At 39.3% G+C, this 27,637-nt stretch overlaps 1 protein-coding gene across 1 annotated transcript; it reads right to left on the bottom strand.

The window, feature by feature from the left end:
• Positions 1–5,096: 5,096 nt before the first annotated feature.
• On the bottom strand, positions 5,097–23,371 carry NIFK (nucleolar protein interacting with the FHA domain of MKI67). The gene is made up of 7 exons (XM_020963133.2): positions 23,155–23,371; positions 21,629–21,757; positions 17,697–17,805; positions 14,968–15,179; positions 10,811–10,873; positions 10,648–10,710; positions 5,097–9,975 (listed from the first exon to the last, which is right to left on the bottom strand). The coding sequence occupies exons 1-7, from the start codon at positions 23,314–23,316 to the stop codon at positions 9,781–9,783; spliced, it is 933 nt and encodes a 310-aa protein (XP_020818792.1). The 5' UTR covers positions 23,317–23,371; the 3' UTR covers positions 5,097–9,780.
• Between the last annotated feature and the right edge of the window lie 4,266 nt (positions 23,372–27,637).

Below are 27,637 nucleotides of genomic sequence, written 5' to 3'. Positions count from 1 at the left end.
CAGTGAGGAGGAGAGTACATTTCCAGACATGTGAAAATACTTGTACAAAGGCATGTATTTTGGAGATGGAATGTTGTATATGGGAGAAGAGCTGGCAAGCCATTTTTGACTAGAACAGAGTGAGTCAAGTAGAATGTTAGCATTGCTAGTAACTGTATAGCTCTAGGTATACTGGAAAAGGCATTGGAATCAAAAAACTTCAATTTGAATCTTGACCTTTCCTGATACTTACTAGCTGAGACCATGGAGGAATAATGTATCTTCTCCGAGCTTCTCTAAAACGAGGAGCATGGACTAGATAAAATCTAAGGTCCCCTCTAGCTCTAACAAATTTCAATTTTCTATAAAATTGGGGTAACTGCCATGCTACCATTCTCACATTATAAATATGTATAGACATACAAAAAAAATTCTGCATTAGCCACGTTCTTCCCTCCTCCCACAAAAAAAAAAGAGAAAAAATATGCTTCAAGCTGTACTCTGAGACTATCAATTCTCTACTTGGAAGTAGAAAATATGTTTTGTCATGAGTTCTATGGTTCTGCGGTAGGTCTCATTGGGTTGATCAGAGTTACTAAGGCTTTCAAAGTGGAATATTTTTACAAAACTGCTGTTATCGTATAAATTGTTCTCCTGGTTCTGTTTACTTCACTTTGTATCAGAACATATGTCTTCCTAGGTTTTTCCAAAACCATACATTTTGTTGCTTCTTATAGCACAATATTTTATCACATTCATAAAGCACAATTTGTTCAACCAATTGATGGGCACTCTGTTTCTAATTCTTTTTCACAACAAAAAGAGGTGCTATAAACATTTTTGCACATATGGGTCTTTTTCCTCTATTTTGTTCTCTCTGGGGTATAGACCTGGTAGTGATATTGCTGGGTCAAAAAGTGTGCACAGTTTAATCGCTTTTTGGGCATAGTTCCAAATTACTTTTTAGAATGGTTGGATAAGTTCACAGCTCCATCAACTATGTATTAGTATGCCTATTTCCCCACATCCTCTCCAATACTTGTCATTTTCCTTTTCTGCCATTTTAGCCAATTTGATAAGAATGAGTTGGTTTTAAGCTTACCTTTGTATACAATGTGTGATGTTGGGTTATGCCTAGTTTCTGCCAAACTGCTTTCCAGTTTTCCCAACAGTTTTTGCTGAGTAGCAAGTTCTTGCCCCAATAGTTGGGATGTTAGATTTATCAAACACTAGGTTACTGTTGTGTACCCAACCTCTTTCACTGATCAACCTCTCTATTTTTTATCCAGTAGCAAATTGTTAGATACATTTTTAGTATACTGTGAGATCTGATAGTCTTTCTTCTAAGCCTCATTTATGTGAGATATTTTTCCCGGTCTTCCTTTCCCTTCCCCCCTTTCCCAATACATTCCTCTTCCCTACTCTTCTAGTCTTCTTTGAGATCATCTAAACACAACAGGATCATACCAAGACCATCTGTCTAATTAGACTCTCTCTGTGACACCTGGTGATAAAATTCTGAGGCACAGCATGTATCATCTCCCTACATAAGAATGTAAACTGTTTGTCCTTATTTATTCCTTTATGATTTCTCCTTTATGTTTAGCTTTTTATGTTTTTTTTTGACTCCTGTATGTAAATGCCAGTTTTTCTATTCAGCTCTGGTCTTTTCATCAGAAATGCTTGAAAATCCTCTGTTTCATTAAATATCCATTCCTCCCCCCACCCCCAGCCCCCTTAGGATTATACTCAGTTTTGCTGGATAGGTTTTTCTTGGTTGTAATTCTAGGTTCTTTGTCTTCCAGAATGTTATATTTCAAGCCCTCCATTCTTTTATAGTTGGTAGCTTCTAAATCTTATATGATCCTAACTGTGACTCCATGGTACCTGAATTATTTCTTTTTGTCTGCTTGAAGTATTTTCCCTTTGACCTTGGAGTTCTGGATTTTGGCTATAGTATTTAAAAGAATTTTCATTTTGGTATTTCTTTCAGGAGATAGCCAGTCCATTCTTTCAATGTCTACTTTGTCCTGTGGTCCCAAGTTATTTCTGCAGCTTTCCTTTATAATTTCTTCAAATATGAGGTTGGAGCTCTTTTTTGTTCAGGGCTTTCAGGAAGTCCTATTCTTAAATTATCTCCCCTTGATCTATTTACCTGGTTAGTTGTTTATTGGATATTTCACATTTTCTTCTATTTTTTTTTCCATTTTTAACTTTGCTTTATTATCCCTTTATGTCTCATGAAGTCATTAGCTTCCATTTGGCCAATTCTGCAAGTTCTTGACCCAGGTTTGGATCTGTTGGCTTGTGTGTGGTTGAGTTTCAGCAGACTGTTGCTGGACTCAGTCACTATTAGATTCAGTTAGTCTTTGGGAGGGTCTGCAGGTTCAGAGCAACTGATCTGGTAGCTCCCCTTTGGTCTTGGTCTCTTGTCCTCCTTTTTCTACTGCAGGTTTTTGTGTGGGGCTAAAGGTTAGAATTGAGTCCTCATTCTGCTTTTGGGGTCAAAGCCACATGGCTATGTTTCTGAAACTTGTTTCTTGATCTATACATAAGTAGGGACCCTCTTGCTTATGACTGCTCCTCTCTACACTGAAACTATGACCCAGAACTGGGTAATGGACAACTGAGCTACCAGATGGCCCTTCCTGCTCCCAGACCTTGCCCAGGTAGGTGTCTCCAGGGATCTCTTTCCGCCTTGCTGCTTACTGTTCTGGTGTTCAGTCTAAGCATTCTTACCACACTTAATGCTGGAAGTCCTTTCACAGATGCTATTGCCCTACACTCCTAACCAGCCCAAGCCCCAGTGTCCACAGATCTCTCTTTCCATCTTCCTAAGCTGTCTCAGGCTTGAAAAAGGATTCCCTGTGACTTCTTCTTGACTTTCCCAACCAGAATGTGGAAAATTTTTCTAGATTGTTGTAGAGGAGTAACCTGAGCCAAAATGCTGATCAGCCAGGAAGTCTGTTACCTTATCTCTTTAGAGACTGGTTTCGTTGTTATAATTATGTGGCATTTACCTTCAGGGATTTTTTTTTGTTGTTATTGTTCTTTCCATTTACATTTTTGATGTTAAAGAAACATCTTTTAAAAAGGGGCTGGATACTATAGAGGTTAGAGTGCTAGACTTCCTCCAAGAAGACTAAGATTTGAACCTTGGCTCAAACATTTATTGGCTAAGTGACCATGGGCCATCACTTACATCTCTGAGCATATTATATGTGGATTACTATATATAGAGGGTACTCCCATCTGATGCAGTATTTTAAAAAATAATTGTAATTGTTCCACTGGAATTCTCAAAAAATAAAAGCAATTCCTGGTGAGAAAATTAACATATAACCCAACATCCTATAAACAAATCACTGAACATTCACTTTCTCTTCTAAGCCATCCTCATTCACTAAACAAGTCATCATGCACCTTGTTACTGTGGAACTATCCTAGCCTTTTGTCTGTAGATGCATTATCTTCTTTTGATGCTTCATTGTAACATGGCAGTGATCCTGGGTTCTCCTAAGCTATACCAGTAGATGATAGCAGAAAGACTCTACTAATTCAATTCATTCAATAAATATTAAGTGAGTACTATGTATCAGGCATTATGTTAACCACTGGGGATACAAATAAGAAAAAAGAAAAACAGTCTCTGTTTTCAAGGAGCTTACAATCTAATGGTGGAACACACAAAAGGAAGCAGGAAAGTGGTAGGAGTGGGGCGGAGCCAAGGTGGCAAAGATCGGGAAGAAACACCCTGGGGTATCTTGTTCAGAGGAGTTGAAACCAGGTACAGCAGCAAAGGCAAAGTGGAGTGACCTTTAGTCCAATTTCTGCCCTCTCTAAAGGAAGGCTTGGGAAGAGTTTAGTGTACCTTTCTAGTTCTCCCATCAGAGGGGAGAGGGGACTAAGGCCAGTGGTAGCCTCTTGAGTTAGCAGCAGGGTGATGAGATTAGAAGTGATGAGCATATCCTTCAAGGGCATCTTGTTCTATACTAAGATGGAAGGGTTTTGGGTACAGGACCAGTTGAAAACTGTGTTTCTGCTGTCTGAGGAACAAACTAACTTAACTATGGAAAAATCCACAGGTTGCCCACAAGATGAATTTTTTGGACCATGATGATCCAAACCTGTCACCATGATTTATGTATAGAATCAAACTGGCAAGTAATCCAAAAAGCAGTGGAAGGGTGCATGATCAGCACAAGTAGGCTGCAGCACGTTACTCGCATTTGACAAATGCTGTAAATATTAGTGAGGTTGCACCTACACACACACACATTAACAAGGAAATAAGTGTGTCTGTTTATCTATATCCTGGTGCTACCCCTACTGCTTGACCAGATGGGTTTCCAGAAGGTTTTCCCTACTTCTGAGTCCAAAAGCTAGGCTCTGGCAGCAGCAGCTGAATACCAAAGCAGTGGTCGACTACAATAGCTTAGGCTCCAGCATTCTACAATGCTGAAAGCAAACTGTCTTGGTTAAATGGCTCTGGATTAGTGTTCTTGCTGAATTATCACTCTATCAATTTGTATTCTTTCTCCAGGAACCTAAATGCCTATCCATTTCTATATGAGACTTGATTTGGAGAGTAAGAACCAAACGAAGCTCCTATGGCTGAGGGGGAAGGTAATGACAGTGATAAAGATATTGTTGCATTCAGATTTGTACCAAGTTGTTGGGGATCTGTAAGGATGTAGAGGGCCACAGGCTGTTCAAGAGGTCTCACTGATGGGTGAAGGCCCCTCTCGGTGCTGATCTTTGAACAAAGGTCGCCTGGTTCGGTGCTCCATTGTATGGATCTTTAACAATCTTTAACTTCCCTAGTTACTGTATGGTCATTAGCAGTCTATTCTGGGATTGGAGTCAGATAAGTGCACAGGACGTGCATGCATTGTCCTTGAGCACAGCATGGGTTATACGTCATTGTATCTTGAGAAAGAGTTCCTGTTATTTTACTATATAAGTGCTTTGCTAAAAATAAACAGAGTTGCTTCCATCTTGTCTCCCGCCTCATCAATGCGCATTCAAGATAGAAGGTTAAGCTGACCTTATCCCTTCAAGTTAGTATAGGATCCTGGCTCTAGTGGCGAGCTGAATTAGTTGTGCACAACACCAAGTGATAGTCAATAAGCATTTATTAAGCACTTACTTTGTGCCAGATAATGAGCTAAGTGCTAAGGATACAAATACAGTCAACCCTTCCACATTTTGACTTTCCCCATTGCGGTTTCGATATATTATGGGTTGGCATAAGAAATTAAATGGGAATTTTTTGGGAGCTTTGCAGAAGCTGAAGACACACGAAGCAGGCAACACAGAAAAAGTTTACAAGCTCAGAAATGCATGAAACATACATCAACATATTTTATCTTTTAATACCATAATAATTCAGACTTCTCTGGTATCTAGGGAGGGCCAAAACATTTTACATGGATTTTCCAGATTGCAGGGGCACTGTGTCCCCAACCCCCATGATGTGGAAGGGCTAACTGTAAAAGCAAGAGTAGTATCTGATCTCAAGAAGCTCACATTCTAATGGGGCAGACAATATGCAAACAACGGTGTATATTTAAGTCGTACATTGGGCAGGTGGTAGGGCTTAGCGTAGTGCCTGTCACATAGTAGTCACTTAAATACTCATTAACTTGACTTCCTTGGAAGGTAATCTCAGAGCAATAGTAGTACTATCACTTAACGAGGTCCACATTAGAAGTATTGTTTGCTACAATGTGTAAATACTGTTTTGTGTCCACACTGGTAAATATGGACAATTATGATTGAGAATATTGTGATATGGAGGCACATGGAGAAGAACAGGAAGACGCCCCTATATTTTACACCTCTATTGTTTCATTTAAGGACAAGCCACTCTAGAAAGATTAGAAGAAAGGATTGTTCAGTTTAAGTAGCCAATATAATAGGCTAGGCTAAAGTGTGGACAGAAGACTCAGTGATTATGAATATGGGGTAGGAGACAGACTGCACTGACTATTGCTCAACTTTGAGGATGTAGTTGATCACAGAAGATAACTATTGCTGACATTATACCTTTTCCCTTTTCCAAAAACGGCTTTTTCTGCAGGTTTATACCATGAGTTACCACCACAAGCCTAAGTTTGCAGTCTTTATTAAAAGAAATTTACCCAACAGCATATACCTGCCGCTTCTTGACTTGTGTTTCAAGCCCAGTTATCATCTAGGTCTGTAATTCTTTTCCTCATAATATGCATCTCTATAATAAGGCAGAACACAGAACCCAGAGGTATGGAAAAGCTTGGAGTAGTAAGTATAAGGGTATGAATGCAGAATCTGCTCTTTATAAATACAATGAGGGATATTTGTTCTTTGGGAAGAGATTAGGCCTCAAAGCCTTGCGTCTTTACCTTTGTTCCTTTGTGCTCAATCAATCAATCAAGTTAACTATAAGGAATATCTAAAAATTACCATACCATGTCCCACTGAACTGAACCCCACATGAACACTGAACTATGGGGAATATCTAAAAATTACTATGCCATATCCCACTGAACTGGAAGCTTTTGCTTTTATGATATTCACTTTAGCCTGGCAAATGAATTCTATAATTCCAGTCTGTTGTTACAAGTTGGACTCAAAAGTTGTACTCTCTAAAGTTACTGTGAAAATTCGAAGAAATTGGGATGGAAGCCTTTATACATTGAAAATGAGCATCCTTTTGTCTTTTTAATAGCTAAATAAACAAACCTAAGTTGTATATATTGTTATAAAACAAACCAGCAAAGTAATGGCTCAGCTAGATGACTCAGAGAGAGTGCTGGGCCTAGAGTCAGGAAGCCCCGAGTTCAAATCCAGCCTCACTTACTAGCTATGCTTCCGAGTTCAAATCCAGCCTCACTTACTAGCTATGTACCTTGGGCAAGTCACTTGACCTCTGTTTGTCTAGGAGGTAGCTAAGTGGCACAATGGATAGCTCTGAGCCTGGAGTCATACTGAGTTCAAATCTGGCTTCAGACACTTACTAGCTATGTGATCCTGGGCAAATCACTTAACTTCTGATAGCCTTAATCCACTGGAGAAGGAAATGGCAACCCACTCCAGTATCTCTGTCAAGAAAAATGAGATCAGAAATGGACATGACTGAACAATAAAAATAAACACATGACCAAAAATGCTCTAAGTTCTAGTCATCTGATGAAAACATAATAGGTGGACAACTAACAGTACATTGAAACTCTCAAGATACTAACCAGAGCAAGACCTGCAGTGTTTGCCTGATATTCTCAGGAGCATTTATGATGACCTGAGCAAGAATTGCAACATGATATTGTGGGAAAACCACTGAATTTGGATTCAGGAAACCTTGGTTCTCATGTCAGGTGTAATGTTAGTTGGGAAGTCATATAAAGACCTTCAGAAAACAAAGTTTTACACTTACCTGAGAACCTTGCTGTGGAGAAATCGCTTTTCACTCTGCTTTCACAATCTAGGTGTCATTCTTGACCCCTCTCCTCTCCATGTTGTTTTCTTGTTTCTATCTTTATTTTTCATTTATAGCCCTTTTTCTCCACTCACACAGCTCCTCATTGCTTTCTGCCTCAACTACCGCAATAGCCTTCTGGTTGACCTTCTTATGTCAAGTCTCTTCCCACCCAATTCAATCTTATTTTTCATTTGGCTACCAGTAATCTTTTTTTTGCTTAGGCAGTTGGGGTTAAGTGACTTGCCCAGGGTCATATAGCTAGTAAGTGTCAATGTTTGGTCTGAGGCTGAATTTGAACTCAGGTCCTCCTGACTTCAAGGGCGGGTGCTCTATCCACTGCTTCACCTAGCTGCCCCTGGCTACCAGTGATCTTCCTAAAGCACAGTATGACCATGTCACCAACCATGCCCTAATATTCCAATGTCTATCATTTCCAGGATCATACATACAATCCTGTTTAAGCATCTACTGCACTTCACAACCTGGACCTCTTTACCTTTCTTACTCATTAACAATCCAGTGACAATACCCTTCTTCCTGTTCATTGAACACATTTCCTATTCTGTGGCTTTTCACCAACCATTCCTCACACCTATGATGGACTCCTGCCTCAGCTCTGCTTCCTGACTTAAAAATCAACCCAAATCCTTCCTTGTGCAAGTCTGTCTGGGTCCTTCCCACTTCTAATGCCTTACCTCTGAGAATAGAGAATACCTCTATCTAAGGTACTCTAATACCTCTCCTTTGCACTGCATTATCTTCTATGTATATAATGCGAATTCTTTGTGGGGGGTAGGGACCATGCTTTTTGTCTCTGCATTTCCAGTGCTTCTTACACTGCCTGACACATAATGCTTAACTGCTTGTTGATGTTACATTTCAGTAATTTACCACAGCAGATAATTTATGGCTAACTCAAGTTATATTAAGAGGATGGGGGGAGGGGAGGGGTAAATGCTACTACTACAGTGAAATGTTTACCTTGGCTGTCTAGAACTTACATGCTTTGTACAGAATCTGTATTTTTAATCATGCTTACTACCATAAGTCTGTCTGTGTCTATATAGCCATAATATGAAAGGAGGCTCTGTAGTTCAGTCTGGGAACTTAACTATTTATATCTGATACAGGCATTCAGGGGTTAAGAACATTTGAGTCCTGCTGCTCACATCCAGCTAAAGGAAAATTGTAGAGATGAGAATACAGGCCTCCACAGCTGTGACTATATAATAATAAGGTAGGCTGATGGTGATACAAGGAACATTTCCACTCATCCAATTTCTAGAGAAAATACTTATATACCCGTGCTGCAGGCACATATATACAAATATCTAGAAGTCAAATACTGGGAACTGTAGATTACCTGAATTATTACTCTTTTCTAGTTATCATCCAAGTTCTACTATCTTATTTTATGAATTCTTAAGTGACTGCTGTGAGCTGAATATGGTTTGCAAAGCACTTTACATATATTTTCTCACATCTTAATATAACATAAAGGTAAACTGCTGGAAAATGATTGAATCTGTCTAATAAGGTAACTGAGTATACACATTAACTCCTACCTAATACAGGCTCCATGGAAATAAGCCATTAAGTAAACATGGGGAAAGCTTGCTTCATAGGATAGGAGCATCATAAATGGGCATTTTTTTTTTACAACAAACAATATTTTAGTGAAGTTTGGTTATAACGTATTAACATTACTAAAAAATAATATAGGTCCAGTAACAAAGGGCATGCCTCTGATATGAATACTTTTATGTTAGTATGTTAGACAAAGAGCACGGTACAAGCTGATCCCAAAAACCAATGTGGTCTTAGTAAAGTACTTTGTTAACAGGGTTCACTTATGGGACTGTGGGCAAAACAAAAGTAACAGAAGTGGAAAGTACAGTATTTGCATAACTAGCAAGCAGCACAATACACAATACAGCAACTGAAGAGGTAGCATACATTAACACTTTTGGGCAACAGCAGGTTAAAAATTTTCCCCTTACGTACTCATACTGGTGATGCTGTTTCTTCCTCTAAATCTGAGTATTACCTTTCTACATTTAGCAAAACTTGAAAACGTTTACCTTGTTTTATCATGCTAAAGAATGAGCAAATACAAAAGCAGTTTTACTTCTTTTCATAAAAGTAAAATAATTTTTTCAAATATCATTAAAGCAAAAGTAGTCAGTTAGCATTATCTATATTGGTAAATGGAAGAATTTTACAAAAGATTTCCCCCACAAAACTAACAATTAACAAATGGTTAAGAAGAACTACTCATAACTACTCATATACAAGAATAGGTTCTAATAACAAAACCCAAGTTCCCTGGGCAGATGCCATATTCAGGATAATCCTTTATTGTTCTTTGCCTTTTTTCTTCTTGAACTTGGTGGAGTCTGAGTCAATGGTGTTACTTTCTTGTTAACAATTGGTGGTAGTTTAAGTACAATTTCATTATCTACTTCATTATCATTCATTTCAGTTGCTTGAGCTTTCCGCCTCTCTAAAAATGTTGGTGAACAAATGGATGTGGAGCCCTAGACACAAGAAGCAGAAGACAAAAGTAAAAACATTGAACGTCATTTCTGGTTTGTATATGTGAAGGCTTTAATTTACAGAGACACAGAAATGTGGACACTAAGATGAAATAAGGACGCAAGAGGTAATCTAGTCCAAATATTTTATTTTGCAGACGAGAATACTGAAGGGCTAGGAAAGTCAACTGATTTGCAGAATTAGTCAAAGAGTAAGGACATCAGACATAAAATATCAGTCTGCTTTTAGAAAGCAGCTGTAAATCTGGTTTCTATATTAATTTCAAGGCCATCTCACACTTCTTAATTCAATTTGCATATACAAGTAGGTAGTAGTTCAGATACTTGTCAAGAAAATAAGACTGATCTCTTCCACTCTAAATTAATTAGAACATTAATACTGAAGTCCCTGATGTAAGCCACAAACACTACTTTTTCAAATTATATATCCCAATATATATCAAATTATATACATTTAGGTGAATCAAAATGTAAAATATACTGTACTAAGTCAACTTTAATAGGTTCTGTTAAACTTATCTCAAACTCTAACTTATTATAAAACAATGATTCACTTGACTTCTGAATTTTAAAAGAAATTACTATTTTCACCTATCAAGCTTATTATAGTGACCATATCTAAAGCTCTATGCAGTGTAAATAATATAATTTTACCTGGCTGTCCACAGAATTAAAGACAGCATCTGAAACATTCATTTTTTCCCTCTTGGGTAAATCCTGTAATACATATTTAACAAGTTATTTACATATATACACACACCCCTACACACCTATCCAAATATGCATTGCTAACATTTGGTGCCCCAAATACTTTTACCTCATTATCAACAGACTTCTCAAGAGTAGTCCCTGCAACCTTTTTTCTTCTGTTCCGTAAAACCTTAAACAAAAGTTTAAGATGATAAAATTTTAATATAGTTTTGAGATTATTACTTTTGTTATTGATAACAGTTTAGAACAGTAATTTTTAACCTTTATTTTCATGGACACCTTGCTTCCCCCACCCCTGTCTTGTGAAGACTAGACACCCCTTTCTCAGAATGTTTTAAAATGAATAAAAACATATATTAAAAAGGAAAACAATTATATTGAAATAGTTATAAAATATTACCAAAAAAGGCAAGTTAACAGACCCCAGGTTGAGTATCCCTGATTTAGACCTTCCATAAAACAGGTCAGTTGCTTCCCTAAAGGGGTTTAGATGCTTCCAGTCAGGATGGAAGAGTGGGGAGGGGGAGAAAAGAGAAGTGTATACAAATAAATAAACATATTACAATGTATAATGTTACAAAGGTATGGATGCAATCTAAAGTTCTCTAGACAGCAGACTGAGATAGAATAGTGTCCCAATTTGGTTAGCCCACTGAGTATATGAAGGGGAAAGATAAACTGGAAAATAAGATTGTGGAAAGACTTGAATGTCAGGTCAAGGAATTTACATTTTATCTTGGAAGCCATAAGAGGGCCGATCTTAAGAGTCTGATAAGGGTTTAAGATCCAAGGCAGAGTTTGACCTCTGCTCAGGCTTTCACCCCAAAGGGCTCAGGGATTAAGTGGTATGGCTCCCCAAATTCCTTCCTGATAAAGAGGTCTCTGAGACATCCCTTCTCTCTCTTTGAACCTTAGATTTACGTATTTACTCCTCTATGCAGGTGGGGCCTAGGCGCCTGGGAAAACCTTGGAATCTACAGCCCAATCTAGGAACCCTGATAAGGAGGAAATTCATGATTGTTACATCCTCAGCAGATGTTCTGGGGAGTATCTCACGGGGAGGACTCTTTGAAGTTAGGCTAGATCTTCCCTATATATTCTGTGCCCTCAGATGAATAAACTGAGTCAGTAATTCTACTCCGCCTGGCCCATGTCATAAGTTATTTCACGCCTCTCCGTTCAGTGTACAATCTGGTTGCGGGCAACAAGAAGTCACTGAAAACTTTCTGGCACAGAAACTACATGGTCAGATCTATGCATCAGGAACAACAGATTGTACAATGGAGGGCCTAGAGGAGAGACAACTAATTAGTATTTCAAGTCTGTGCCTGATGCAGATGGGTATACCTGTAAGCAGAGAACAGGACTAATAAAAGAGATGTTACAGAGGGAAAAATGACAAGGCTGAAACTGATGAACTCTAAGGATAAGAAAGAGAAATGATACATTCCCCCTAAATTTGCTGGGAAAATGGTGGCATCCTCAACAGAAAGAAGAAAAGCTCAGAGGAGGGAAGAGAAGCTGAGTTCTGAAAATGTTCACCCGTAACACCTCCACCATATACCCATGTAGGTATCTGGAAACATAGGAAAGAGTTTCAGATAGTGAAATTAAAAATTTAAATTTGAGGATTACCTCAAATGTAAAAACTAAGCCATGGAAAGCAGATGAGATACTGAAGGGAAGAAGTTTACAGAGAGCCTAAGATGAGGTATAAGGGGACATATTTAAGGAGCAGGAAGTAGACAATGAATCAATGAAGGCGTCTGAAAAGAAATAAAACAAGAAGAAGCAGAAATGAGTGATGTCATGTAAATCAAAGAAGGAGGGAATATCCAGGAAGTAGGAGTAATAGAAAACTGAGAAAAGACCATAATATTTCCCAATTAGGAGGTCATAGTAATCTGTATTGAGTTTTGGAAAAAAAAATGCACGAATATGAGATAGAGACAGAAAGAATGTAAAAGAGGCTGGTAAGGGTCCAAATAATAGGCTCAAAGACTTGAGCTGATCAGAAAGAAATCTTTGTCAGGTCCACGAAGCCAGTCAATCCACAATAAGGGAACAAGTCTGCAATTACACAGTACTTACTCCCCTAACTCCAGCAGTTAAGTAACAAAGCTGGCCTAATAAAAAGACACCATAAGTCACAGTGAAGCCATATCTGATAATTGCTTGTCTCTTTGAAAATCAACTATTCCAGCTTTGAACTGCTCCAGAAAAAAAAAAAAAGAGGGCAGGGCGCCTTGGGGGACACACATGCCACTCCCTGGTCTTAGCCCTTATTAGGAAGGAGTTGAACAATTACAAGTGGGTGCTGCGTTGGCAGCATTTTGGAGGGTCCTAATCAATCTTATATTACAGTAAGCATAAAGCCAAGGTAAAACCTGCCTTTTGTCACTGGGTTGACTGCTACTGGAAATTTATCTACTGTTTGATGCCCACTCTGCCAGTCACTTTTAGCTCCTGTGCTATGGAAAAGACAACTGCTACTACCCTTATGCTGGGATGGAGTACTAAGGTAGGCCTGAACACTACTCAGCTGCTTCTGCCCTCCTGTGCTACACAAAAGCACTGCAAGTGCTGCTACTGCTGGGGCCTAACTCTTACCTTCCTATGCTGGAGGACAGACATAATACAAACACAAAAGGCAGCAAAGCCAGAGACTCCTCTAGGCCAGTACATGTGCTTTATTTCCCATGTGAAACTAACAGCCATTTCTGTTGAGGTTAAGAAAATGCCACTGACGCTTGAGTTCTATGCTCTTCAGGGACCCCTAATTAGAAATAACAGAGAATTACAGTTCAGTTGGGTGTGCAGCAGGGGGAATGGAAACCTTTTAAACTAATGCAGCATCCCTGACTGTTCTTAGCTAATTAAATGGGAGGCAATGAGTACACCTGTCCATATCCCTAATTCTATAAATATCTTTACGCCTCTAAGGAAGATTTTAGGATTGTCCTTTCAAATGCCACTGCTCTTGACCCCCAATGGCCTGCACCAAAGAAAAAAAAATTCATGTGGCAAAATTGAGGTTTGTCCCTCATATTCTAAGTTAAAAAACAAAACTCTAGTAGTTTCTTCAGCACAGTCAAAACAATACTAAAATATAAGGGATCTGCTTTGATTTGCATTTTCTCACTGTTGAAGAACCTCGTATCACCCTCTTAATGGTTAGTTATTTTCATATACAATTTTAGGACTGCTGGTTCAGCTGCACAATCATTTCCAAAAAGTCATTCAAAACCGAAATGTTTATACAAATATGAATTCCTAAAAGCTGCTTAGGTCCCTCTGAAGTTTCAGGAGGCTTCTCCTAAATTGGGTGATAATGTCCATTACATATAAAGGTATCCAGTCCCAACGAGCAGAGCACACCTAGTTAATTGGAATTAGTCCTCTCAATGAGGGGAAATCTTTCTCCATTCCCTAAATTTCAACCCTTACTAGAATATAAAGGCTGCAAATTCAAACAAAGCTGGAGGGCCTAAAACAAAGTTTGCCCAATTATCTTCAAAATTTAGTTCTTAAGGACAGGCATACTCACATCAGTTTCTCCTTGCTGAATGGCCCCAGGTGGTTTACCCTCTAATGTGCGTATGAGGTGAAGCTCACAGCAAGCCACCATCATTCTAGAAGCAGCACCAAAAGCACCACCAAAAGTGTATGAAGGCCAGTCAGGGCTTACCTTCCTTTGCACTGCCAAATCAATGAGTTCATTATGTTTCAATCCTGCAAAACTAGGGCAAATATTCTAGTCTGGTCTTGATTCAATCAAGTCCCTGAAGTACTTTAGATTTAATATCAATAAAATGACATATTAGCCTTAGCAGAAGAATATTCAATGAAGACAGGCACTGAGGACACCTCAAGATGATCTGGCTGAACAAAACTCCTTTTCTTAAATTACTCATCAAGGTCCATCAGCCAAGCATCAGAGTACCCCTGGAGCTCTTCAGGACTGCTTTGCGCTCAGGTAATGATAATGTGATATCAATAGAATTAACCAAACCTGGAGAAGGTCTCAATGCCTTTTAAGGAAAAAGCAGACTAACCTGAATGTGGGTCGGGACTAGGATATTGCTCCTATCATAGAATGGTTGTGACATTCAACTTATCTTAGATTTAAGGTGCCACACAGTAAAGTAAGCTTTACCTAATACAATTCCCAAGGTTAACTTTGGCAAAGATTCATTCCTAACACTTGGCCAAATACACAAAATCCTTCATATTTTTAAATGTAGTTCATAAATAAACACTTACTAATTTAGGAAATGTATAATCTATTCCCTTTTCAGCTAATCTCTTTCGGAGCTTATTTTCTTTCTTTTTAAATCGCTTCTCCATTCTTATCTTTTCTTCATATGTCCGTTCCTTGTTATAGCGTTTTACTGCTGGATGAGAGGGCTTTGAAAATGGAATGTCACAACCTTTGAAAAGTTCTTCATGTACTTTTTCAGGTGGCACAAAATGACCTACAAAATACACACAAAAGTTCTCTCAATCAGAGAAAATTGAACATGGTTTTCCTAGTTACTACCACTTTTGAACCTTAATCAAATAAATTACAGTGTAACTAACAACATGAGGGAAAAAATGTAAATATTGATCTCGTAAATAATATGCTTAATTTCATGTACAAGGATAATCAAAATCAGAACCTTTGACTTTATATGCTTAATACTGAAAATCTAACAGGAGCTCTACCTTTACACATTAATTTTATTGTCATTTCCTTACTACCAAGCCTTATATCCAGCATTTCTCTACCCCTTTAACAATAAAATTCCATGGGGCAGCTAGGGGGGCGCAATGTCCGATAGAGCTCAGGCCTTGGAGTCAGGAGGACCTGAGTTCAAATATGACCTCAGACACTTGACACTTACTAGCTGTGTGACCTTGGGCAAGTCACTTAACCACTGCCTCACCAAAAAGCTAAAAAACAAACAAACAAAAAACCCACCAATAAAATCCCAGAAATTACAAAAGTAGTCAAATCTCAGATTTCTACGGTTGTTAGAAGCAAAGTTTCCAAGAAATTTTTATTTTCCTTCTGTACAATATTTAGCAAAATCTAGCTATGATATTAACTAATATTTATATACCAACTATTATATGTGTCAGGCACTGTGCTAAGGACTTTATAGAGATTATCTCATTTTATCCTCATAACGACCTTGGGAAGATATTTACTGCAGCATAAGAAAGTATAACATGAGAAAAATACCCCCAAAACCAGATTTTATTTTTGAGGTGATGGAGAGCAAGGAAAGCAATGTTAGTTGGTGATTTCCCACCCTACCTCGGCTGAGTATGGACCCAGCTTTTTTTCTAAAACTCAATTTACTTAATTTTCAGTTTTGAATTCTTTCCCAGTGCCCTCTCTCCCACACACTAAGAAAATAAACAAAAAAACCTGTTACAAACATATATAGTCAAGCAAATTCCTTCAATAGTCACATTCCCCCCCCCAAACAAAAACAGAAAAAAAAAGCTTCAATCTGCAGTCTGGGTCCAGCACCTCTCTATCTCAGAAGGGATATAACACGTTTCATCATGAGTCCTTTGGAACTGTGGTTGATTCCGCTGTATTGATCAATTTCCAAGTCTTTCAAAGCTGTTTTTCTTTACAATATTGTTGTTATTGTATAAATTGTTATCCTAGTTCTGCCCACTTTGCATCAGTTCACACAAGTCTTTTTTTTTTCTTCTAAAACCACCACCTTATCTCTTACAGCACAAGAGCATCCCATCAAGTACATATACCATAACTTGTTCAGCCATTCCTCAATTGATGGACACCCTCCTTGGTTTCCAATTCTTTGCCACTATGAAAACAGATACTATAAATATTTCTGTACATAGGGTCCTTTTCCTCTTTCTTTGATGTCTTTGGGGCTTATAAACCTAGTAGAGTTATTGCCGTGAGGGACCCAGCTTCTTTACCAAATCACTCTCCTAAATGCATTAAAACACCACATCACTACCTGTTTGCAAGCACAGTAGAGGATACCTAAGAAATACATCCTTAGGGAGATCATACTCTAGGTAGGCAAACAAAACTATGAAACTAGAGAATAATTTTAAGACAACATACTTTAACACACCACTTATCTGGAGATCAGAGAACAGATTTATAGCTAGAAAGAGAACTCAGAAGTCCAATCCAACCCTCTCATTTCACATATGACAAAAACTAGGGCCCAGCGATACTGACTTGCCCAAAGTCACAAAGACAGCAAACAGACGAGCAGAGGTTTGAACTCAGGTCTTCCAACTCCACATCTAGGGTTCTTTCTACTACACCCATCTGCATCTTTTTTACCTGGAAAGAGTTGACCCATTGCTCACTTGGATAAATTCTGCTTCACAGACAACCACTGTTAATTAAAGTAATATTTTTGTAAGACTTCCTTCAAACCCAGTCAAGATAAAGTTTCTGTAAGATGTAAGCTTGTTATCTGGAATATTCATCATGTAGAATGTTCTCCTATCCTGCTGGAGACGTGAAGAATCACTGTATAATCAGGTAAGAGAAGGAACATAGCCATTCACTGGATGGTACTTTGTAGATATCTTTCTTGCTGGCTCACACTCTGTCCTTCCCTCCAAGGGACAGGGATCAAGTTAAGTATTTTGCTTTAAAAATAAGGGAAGTTCAAATAAGTTTTTCATGAAATTATCGTAACAGCTCATCGCTCTTCTAGCATTACATAAGCTATGAATTCTGACAGGTATTACTCCGAACTGGAAACTTGGAAATGCACCTAAATCTAACCAATTATCCACAAGGAATTACCCTGGAAATGAGTTAGTTGTGTCTGAGTAGCCTGATTACCATACACATAAGCCTTCACCACTAGAAAAGGACTCATTTGTAATTTTAAATGTAAGATAAAAGGGAAAAAGGAGAAGACTGCCCACCCCTGAGACAGACCATATTATAATCACGTCACAAGTCTAACAGGAAAATATCTTTCAGAGATACTTACACTTCAATAGCCTTTCACAAAAAAGGTAGTTGTTCATTGTATCAGCAACAATCTTAGCAACATCATCAGATTCAAACTCCAGAAATCCATAGCCCTTACTATTTCCAGTCTGCAAGAGAAAGTCAAAGTCCATCATGAGAAGGAGCAGTGTGAAAATTTTAATAAACAAAAAATTCCACAGAATTTCACTAATTTAAGTCATATAAATTGCTTGTTACATTTGCCAGACTGAAAACATCTAACATAATACTTCATCACACAATCAAGAATGGCCAGCAATTTAAAAAATGAGAAAAAAAATTTTTTAAAAGGAAGTTAATACAGTTGTGATACAAACAAGTAGTAGCCATTTTAAATATTTACTCTTTTCCCTCCAGGTTTTCAGAACATTGCTCTCTCTTGGTTCTCCTCCCTGTATGAACACCGTTCCTTTTCAGTTTCCTTTGCTGGAACTTCATCCAGTTGTATCCATCTAACCAGGGGTGTCCCCCAAGGCTCCTTCCTGGACCCTCTTATCTATTATTTTCATTTGGTGATCTCATCACCTCCCAAGGATTCACTTATTATGTCTATGCAGATGATTCTCAGATCTACTTATTCAACCCTGACCTATCTCCAGATCTTTAATCTCATATTCCCAAATCTCCAAATAGTATATCAAAACAGATACCTCCAGGACACCTTAAACTCTCCTCCATTAGATTATGGGTTCCTAGAGAGCAACTTTTTTTTTAAAGCCTTTCTTCTAATTCCCAGTGCTTAGCATAGTGTCTGACACACAGTAAGGCACTTAATACTTACTGACTCAACTTTTATCATCACTAGAATCCAGGACTTATGATGTAATGAACACGACATTTTAATTTAGAAAATGGCATAGTCTTATAAGCTCAGTAGTGGTGTCATACATGGAGTGGGTACCTGTACTTACATACCATTATACTACCTAAGTCAGGAGTTTAGGAATTGACAGGCCTAGGAACTGGATGCGAACAGAAATGCTGTCATGTGCAATGCAGAAAGGGATCCCTCAAATACTTCTATAACTGCTAGGAAGAAGCAGAGGGGCACAGAAAGTGATTCTGCAGAAACTCCCACTGAAGTTTCTACAGTTTCTAGAGAGTAGGATGGGTTCAATTGTAAAACACTGGCAGTAAGAAATCTACTTTAAAATCAAATGAGATGCAAATTAGCAAAAATGACAAAAAATTGACAACAATCAATGTTGGAAGAGTTGTGGAAGGAGAGGCATACTAATACACTGTTGGTGGAAATGTGAAATGGCATGACCCTTTTGGAAAGCAACATGTAATTATGTAAATAAAGTGATTAAAATGTCCATATCCTTTGAATCAGATTCCACTAGTGGGCTTCCCCAAGGAAGTCATCAATAAGAAAAAAGTTCTGATATACTCCAAAGTATTTTATAGAAGCATTTTTTATGAGAACTAAGAATTAGAAACAAAGAAGATGCCAATCAGTTGCGGAATACCTAAACAAATTTTGGCACATTAATATAATAGAATAGCACTATGCTAAAAGAAATGAGATAAGTGCAATGAATAAAGAAAAACACGGAATTATCTAGATGAACAGTAAACAGAACCAAGAAAATATATATAGTAACTCAACAATGTAAATGGACAGAATTACACACAGAAAACTAAAAAAAAAGTAACAAAATCATAAACACCAAGTAAGACTCAAAAGCAGAGATATAAGAAAACAATCTCCAACCTACCATTTTGTGGAGATAGAAGGTTCAACAGTGTTACTACATAATACAGGAGTTTTTAAAAGTATTAATTAGATGTGATCTTTTTTCCTCTCTAAAAAAACCGCTATTTATCATATGAATTGGCTGTCTTGGAGGGAATAGAAAGATTATTGAGATAATGATGTAAGAGAAAATATAAAAAAAAAACTTATAAAAAATAAAATCATAAGAGAACTAGAAAAGACAAGTAGCGGCTGGGAAATATTGAATTTGCTAGGATCTCATCCACTTATATATCTCTGTGGGAGGATGTCTAGAAGATTTGTCATTCCAGGTCACCGAATCATACATTTTAAGAGTTAGAAGATCTCTATGGTCATCTAGCCAAGAGTAAATTGGTTTTTCTGCCAATTTCTAACCATTACTTCTAGTTCTACCCTTTCGGGCATAATGATACTTCAAATACTTGAAGATAGGTAGTATTCTGACCAATCTGACTCCCTCCAAATTATGTTGTGTTGCTAGTGAGCCCACACAAAGTTAAGAGATGAGATCCAGTCTAGTGATTTTTCATCATCTTTAAATACAACTTGGTAAATTTTTAAATCATGTGCCAAAATTCACTTCCTTGGGAGAAGGGTATTCCTCTTATCAGGCAGTAAAGAGGAAAAAGTCTGGGGGCAGCAGCTTCAATTAGTCTAAAATGTTAACAACCTGAATATTGTTGCTGTTCATTCGTGCCCAATTCTTTGCAACTCCATTTGGGGTTTTCTTGCCAAAAGATACTTATTTTACAGATGAGGAAACTGAGGTAAACAGGGTTAAGTGACTTTCCCAGGGACACACAGCTATTAAGTGTCTGAGGAAGTGGAATCTTCCTGACTCCAAGAACATCCACTGCACCATTTAGCTGCCCCCCAACCTGAATACAATCTTTGGCACCACTAACCATGTCATACCCCTGTTCAAGAACCTTCAGAATTGCTCTATTGTTTCTAGGATAAAATACAAATGCCTTACCTAGGATTTAAAACTCCATAATCTGGCTCGATCTGTATTACTCCAGGTTTCACAGTACTCCTCTTACAACTTCTACATTCTAATCAAAATGCTTTATTTTCAATTCCCTGATCTTGGAATCAATCTTCTGTCTCCAAGCACCTGCACATTAGCTTCTTTGAGGCTCAACTAAGGTGCTACCTCTGCTAGCAAGCCACTCCAGATTCCTTTAAAGGCAGAGACTGTTTTTCATTTTTGGTCTTTGTTAACCCATCATTTAGCATAATGCTTACAACAGCCTCCTTTACACAGTATAGATACTTAATGTTTGTTGAACTGAAAGGGAGCTGACTCCCTATTATGACAAAGATGCTTATTGGGGTTATTTAATTCCATTAGCTAAAAACTATAGAAATGTTACAGACCCACATGTTGTAGTATTTACTCGGAAATGACTCGTATTTATGCTTTTTAAAACTGTTAATTTAAAAGTATAACAATGACTGAAGGGTCTTTTTCTGACATAGCTTTTAATGAAGGATGGAAAGGGAATAGGTAGTATAGGAGGTGTGCAGGCTCTGAAAAACAATTCTGATCCACCCTGCAGTAAAACTTCCAATGGTCATTTTCCAGTCTCAAGGAAGAAGTTAAAAGTCTCTGCACCATGATTTATATTCCCCTTGCAATCATATTTTCTCTAGGAATATGACAGATGAAATAATTAAACTTAGCTGCACTTAGCTTTTATGGAAATCACTTAATACTATACTATAAGCAGATTACAGAGAGACAACATATTCAATCCTCTCATTCTGACACTCAAAAACAAATAAACATGGAATCATGATGTATTAAATGACATTTAGGATGATTGTGCTTCCAATAAATTCCTGATTTCCAATTTTCCTATACGAATTTCAACAATGGAAACTGACTAGAAAAAGCAGATGAAAAAGGAACAAGAAACGGGTGAGAGCAGAGTCCTATAGAAAGAAAATAAACCTCTTTTTCACAAAACAGGCTAAATTAAGGATAGTGCTAGACTTGGAATCAGAAGACCCAGGTTTAAATCCTGCCTTGGACAAGTATTACTAGTTGTGTGATCCTGGGCAAGAAACTTAACCTTTTCAAGCCTCAATTTCTTAATGTGTAAAATCAGCCTCTAAGGTCCCTTCAAGGTTAAAATCTATGATCCTATGAAGTACAAAATCTTTACCTTTTTACTTCGGGAGAGCCTAAGTCTTTTGACAGTTCCAAATTGAGTGAAGTATTCCTTGAGTTGAGGTTCATAAAGGCCTCTGGGAAGGTGACCCAAATATACCACTCCAGGAGTCAGTTTCTCTGGCTGAAAAGATGAGGGAAAAAAGCTCACATCATTTTTCATACTCATTTAACCTAAGAAAAGTTTTCCCTAAATATAACTAATCCAACTCTTGCCTTTAAAATGGGGCCTAGATGCCCTCTTAGGCCCCTTCCAGTTCTAAGTCCATGATCCCATACTTGTAATTCTAAAGATGCCCCCAAAATCATTTACCTTTCCTTTAAATAGCTAATCTCAACCTTTTACATATTTACTCTTCATTGTGATTAGAAGTCTTTGAAACATGACCATCCAAGGCAATGGATTTTAGATTATAAACCAGAAAGGAGGTAGGCATGTCTTTCAGTGTCTCCTAATTGAAAAACATGGGCCTGAAGTACTTACAGAACTACTTGGGCTGGGGTGAGAGTGGGAATATCAGAATTTCTGTGCTGCTTTTCCCCCTGCCCGCCATATTTGATGCTCTTACCTGAGAGGGAAAAGCAGAAGAGTATATATTGTGATGAGAGGTGGTGGCAGGAAGAAAGGGGTGGGAAACCTGCAGCCTTAAGGCCACAGGTGGCTCTCTAACGCCTCAAGTGCTGCTCTTTGACTGAATTCAAATTTCATAGAAAAATCCCTTTAATAAAAGGATTTGTTCTGTAAAACTTGGACTCAGTCAAAAGGCCATAGCCAAGGACCTAGAAGGCCACAGGTTCTCCACCCCTGGTCTAAGCCATTTAGGATTAAGTAACATGAGGTCTCTCTCCCCCACTATGTATTTCTTCTTTCTTTATTGTTCTCTTATCTCAAAAATTCTTATTTTCTGTCACTGCCTATATTCTAAGTCTCTGATAACCTTCTATTCAGGACTTTTCTGACTTGACAACCCAAATCCCAGATGTGCTCCAAAGGTCCCTCCAGCTTTAATTCTATCATTCTATTCATCCTTCAAGACCTAGCTCACATCCCTTCTCCTCCAGGCAACGTTCCCCCATAGTACAATTTGTCACAGACTGCAGGCCCCTGAAGGGCAAAACCCTTGAATTACTACGCATCCCACCCCCACCCCGAGCCCCTTGAAGCCCAATGCCTCCCATCTAACAAACTTCACATCAAGGTCCTTTTCTAAGCAGACCCTCACCTACGGAGGCGCAGGAAACCTGAATGTGTAATCAAGATGGGGAGGGGGCGGGGAGAGTAGGAAAATAAAACAGCGCGCTCCCGGGCCGAGCCTGGCAGGAAGACCGGCGGGGCCCACTCAGGTCGGAAAGGATACTCGTGTCCGCCTCGTCACAAACCTCCCCCACCCCCGGCATGCGCCGGACCCCGACAGACGCGCGTGGCAGGAGTCCCCGCCCCTGCTCCCGCCCCCGGCCACCGTTGACGCGAGGTGTGCACATGCAAGCAGCTGGATCCGCCGCTCCTCAACGGCCGCTCACCTTATTAGCTCCGCGCTTGCGGACATTTGCCACCCGCTTCTGAAACTCGGTCTGCAGCTTCGGGTCCAGCGACAGAAGCTCTTTGGGAACTTTGTTCGCCGTCTTCGAGCCCGAGGCTGTAGACGTAGCCTCAGCCACACCACCCGACCACTGCGCCTCCATCTCGTCCTGTCTCTCACTCTGGGAACGCCGCACACTAGGCGGCACTACCGGAAGTGCGTCACTCCCCGGAGTCCGCGAGCGGAAGATTGGGCGGGGCGAGGGAGGAAGGCCGAAGGAGAGCTGCAGGAAGAGTTTTGAAAACGGACGGTGGAGAGGGGGCGGGGCTAGGCTTCAGAAGAGCGCATGCGCCATCTGCCGGCCTTCGGCGTGCTTGACTTTAGCTCAGCGAGGAGCGAGTTTTCTCAGAGCTGGTGGAAGAGCTGTGGAATGCTCGACATCCAGGATCTTCGGGACCTCAGAGGTCATCCTAAGCCTCGCCTCCCTCATTTTACAGTTGAGGAAACAGGCTCAGAGAGCCTCAGAAACCGACTTTCCCTAGGTCACAGTCACAGTAGCAGACTCATGAATTCCTTGATTTGAAATCCAAGCTGGCTTTTCCCACTGTGCGAGGGCGTTCCCTGGGGCTTCCTCCGCCTCCTGCCCAAGACCGGCTTTCTGGGGTCCTTGGAACGAACTCTGCTTCCTATAACAGACCCATCCCACTACAGTTCTACCGCTAAGTCTTTTTTTCTGGGGCAGTTGCCCAGGGTCACACAGCTAGTAAGTAGCAAGTATCTGAGGTCACATTTGAACTCAGAGCCTGCCTCCAGGGTCAGTGCACTATCCACTGTACCACCTAGCAGCCCCCACCCATAAGTCTTAGGGAGATGATCCTGGGCTCTGAGGCAACAGCACACTGGACCTGGAGTAGGAAGACCTGAGTTCAAATCTGGTCTGACACTTCTTAGATGTCTGATACTGGGAAAGTCACTTAACCATCATTTGCCTCAGTTTCCTCATCTGTAAAATGGAGATAATAGCATCTACCTCCACCGGTTGCTGTAAGGATCAAATATGTTTCAAGTGTTTAGCACAGTGCGTGGCACACAGTAGGTACTTAATAAATACTTGATTCTTCCACCTCCCGTTCCCCAGATTGAGGCCATGTGGTACAGTAGAAGGAACATTGAGTGGATGGAAACAGAAGCCCATTGTCTGGTACTGAACATAAATGACTGAGCAAATCGACCTTCTTAGGTCTCAGTTTCCTTATCTCTAAAATGGGGGTGGTAATGGGCTAAATTGCCTTTCAGTCCCCTACGTCTGTACATATATATACATTTATAAATATACACATGTTTGTGTGTCTGTATACATATATGTTGTTCAGTCATATCTAACTTCGTGACCCCATTAGGAGTTTTCTTGGCAGAGATACTGGAGTAGCTTGTCATCTCCCTTTCTAGCTCATTTTACAGAGAGGAAACTGAGACAAATGTGGTTAAGTGACTTGCCCAAGGTCACATAGCTAGTAAGTGTCTGAGACCATATTTGAACTCATAAAGATGAATCTTCCTGTCTCTAGGCCCTGCACTCTATCCACTGCCCCACCTAGCTTCCCATATATGTATATATATATAAAATCAGATATGTGTGTATATATAAGCATATTGTATAGATACCTACAGATGCATATACAACATGCCATAGGCATTAGAGGTGGAAGGAAATTTAGAAGTCATAGGAACATAGATGTAGAATTGGAAAGGTACTTAGAGGTCATGAAGTCCAGCTCTCTTTTCACAGCCAAAACTCTCTTGACGTTAGCTCTGTGACCATGGGCAAATCTCTGGTTCTCAGTTTCCTCATTTGTAAAATAGAGACAATAATACTTATAGTACCTGACTGGATTACTGTATCAAATAAAACACTGTATGTACAGCAAACACATGGAAATCTTAAAATACCATGCAAATGTTATCCCTCCAGCTAAAAGTTATTGCTTCCTCTTTGAATTTTTCTTGCCACTTTTTGACCCTTCTAAATCATCTAAAGTTGTTTTATGATTATTTGTATACATTTTTGTGTAGGAATCTGTTGGGCAGTGGTTCTCAACTTTTTGGTCCCAGGGTCCCTTTACACTCTTAAAAATTGTTGAGGACCTCAAAGACCTTTTGTTTATATTATATCTATCAATATTTACCACACTGGAAATTAAAACATAAAAATTTATTCATTAAAATAACATAAAGCCACTACACATTAACATACTTTAAAAATAAAACATAACTATTTTTCAAACAAAAAAACTGATGAGAAAAATGACATTGTTTACTTATTTTTGCAAATCTCTTTAATACCTAAGAGAGGCAACTAGATTGTCAAATCTGTTTCTGAATTCAACCTACTGTTATATGTTGTTTTGGTTAAAGTATATAAAGAAAGCCAACCTTATGACAAATATGTAGTTGGTAAAGGCAGCAGTATTTTAATAAGCAAAAAAAACCAACATAGTATTTTTATGAAAATAATTTTGACCTCAAGGATTCCCTGAAAGAGTCTTCAGGTGCCCTCCACTCAATGATGAACATTCTCACTCCTGGTCATAACCTTTTACATCCCAGTGAGGATGAGCTCTTATAGATTATTGTCAAACCCCACTCCACACTTCCTACCACCCAATTCCTCATTCCTATCCCCCTCAATCTTCCCACCTCCAGGTTTCATCTTAATATTACCCAGCCCTTCCACTGTGCCCTACAGGATGCCTGTTCATAGGCAACAAACTTCCCTTCATCTTAAATTTATTCCTCTCCCACTCAATCTATCTACTAGCTCTTACTGAGAACTTGACTTTCCCTGATGACATAGGTTCCCTGGTCACCCTCTTTAATGCACCTTCATTCATTCTTCTCTACTTACTACTCAGGTGAGGGAGTTGGAATACTCCTTGCTCCCCACTGACACCTTCAGGTTCTCCTCCTTCTTTCAGCATCCAATAACTTCTCCTCCTTTGAGGTTCATGCTCTTTATATGCACCACCCAATGAAAGTCCTGGTAACTGTCCCAGTCACTCTCCTTTCTTCTTCAGTGAGTTCAACATCTGTCCTACAATTTTTCTCTCTTTCCCAACTCCTACCCTCATACTTGGGGACTTCAGCATACATATTGATTCTCCCTTAAATACCCTAAGCACTTAGTTCCTCAACTTACCGCCAGTGAGTTCCACCCCACCTTACAAACATGCAAAGATAGTATCTTGCCATCAACCACAAATGTACTACTTCAATATTAAGGAATTCTGTAATCCTCTATCCAACCATAATCTATTGGCTTTTTACCTCTCCCTCTGCCTTCCTTTGTATAACCCTACTACTCTTCATCCATACTGTGACCTCCAATCCTTTGACCCCTCAATTCTCTCCCAGGCCATCTGCCCTGCCCTAGGTACTCTCTCCTCTTCTCCCCATCCATTAATGAACCAATTCAACCTTACATGATCCTCTCTTGAATCCCTAGCCCCTTTATCCTATCACCTATTTATTACACCTAGCCAAGCCTCACCCTTGGATCACTCCCACCATTTTCACCTACATGTGTGTTGCTGAATGAAGAGGGAGAAAATCATGCAACTGTTCTACTGGGTCCACTTAACTATGTTACATAATCTCAACTGGCCCTTCACTGCTAAGAGGCAATCTACTATACTTACCTTATCAACTTGCTATCCCTCTCTCCACAGCAACTCTTCCAATTCTTTTCATCCCTCCTCAAACCTCCTATAGCTCCTTCCTCCTCCCACCCTCTCTGCTGAGAACCTGCCTCATATTTTACAGAAAAAATTGAGGCCATTCACTATGAACTCCATCTTCTCCCCTCTTCCTCATCTGTCATTCAGATGCCTTCTGCCACTATCTTCTCCTTTGCCCCTGTTTCACATAATGAAGCTTTCGTTACTCTTTACCAAGGCTAACCCCTCTACTTTTGTAATCCCATTCCATCTTGTCTCCTTCAACAGATTGCTCCCTCTATCATCCCATTCTTACTTATTTTCATTCTTTCCCTCTACTGGCTCATTTCCTACTGCCTGCAAAGAGGCTCAGGTCTCCCCTATCCTGAAAAAAAAAACCCAAACCCTTACTTGATCCTTCCTTCCCTGTTATTCATCATCCTATATCTTTTCTGCCCTTTGTATCCAAACTCTACAATAGGTGCCTCTACTTTCTTTCTCTCCTCTCCTTCTCTTCTTAATCACTTACAATCTGGCTTCTGACTTTCTCCAAAGTGACTAATGATTTATTAGTTTACTGAATCCAATGACCTTTTCAAAATCTCATTCTCTTTGACCTCTCTGCAGCGTTGACACTTTTGATCACTCTTCACCTGATGTTCTCTTTTTCTCTAGGTTTTTAGGACATCACTCTTCTGGTTTTCCTTCTATCTCTCTGACTGATCCTCTGTCTGCTCTAACAGCAGGTATCCCACAGGGTTCTGTCCTGGG

This window comes from Phascolarctos cinereus, unplaced genomic scaffold (genome assembly GCF_003287225.1).
Source record: "Phascolarctos cinereus isolate Bilbo 61053 unplaced genomic scaffold, phaCin_HiC Scaffold_726;HRSCAF=1367, whole genome shotgun sequence".
Classification (NCBI taxonomy): domain Eukaryota; kingdom Metazoa; phylum Chordata; class Mammalia; order Diprotodontia; family Phascolarctidae; genus Phascolarctos; species Phascolarctos cinereus.
Note: the sequence above shows the minus strand (reverse complement) of the source record. Positions and strands in the feature narration are given on the sequence as shown.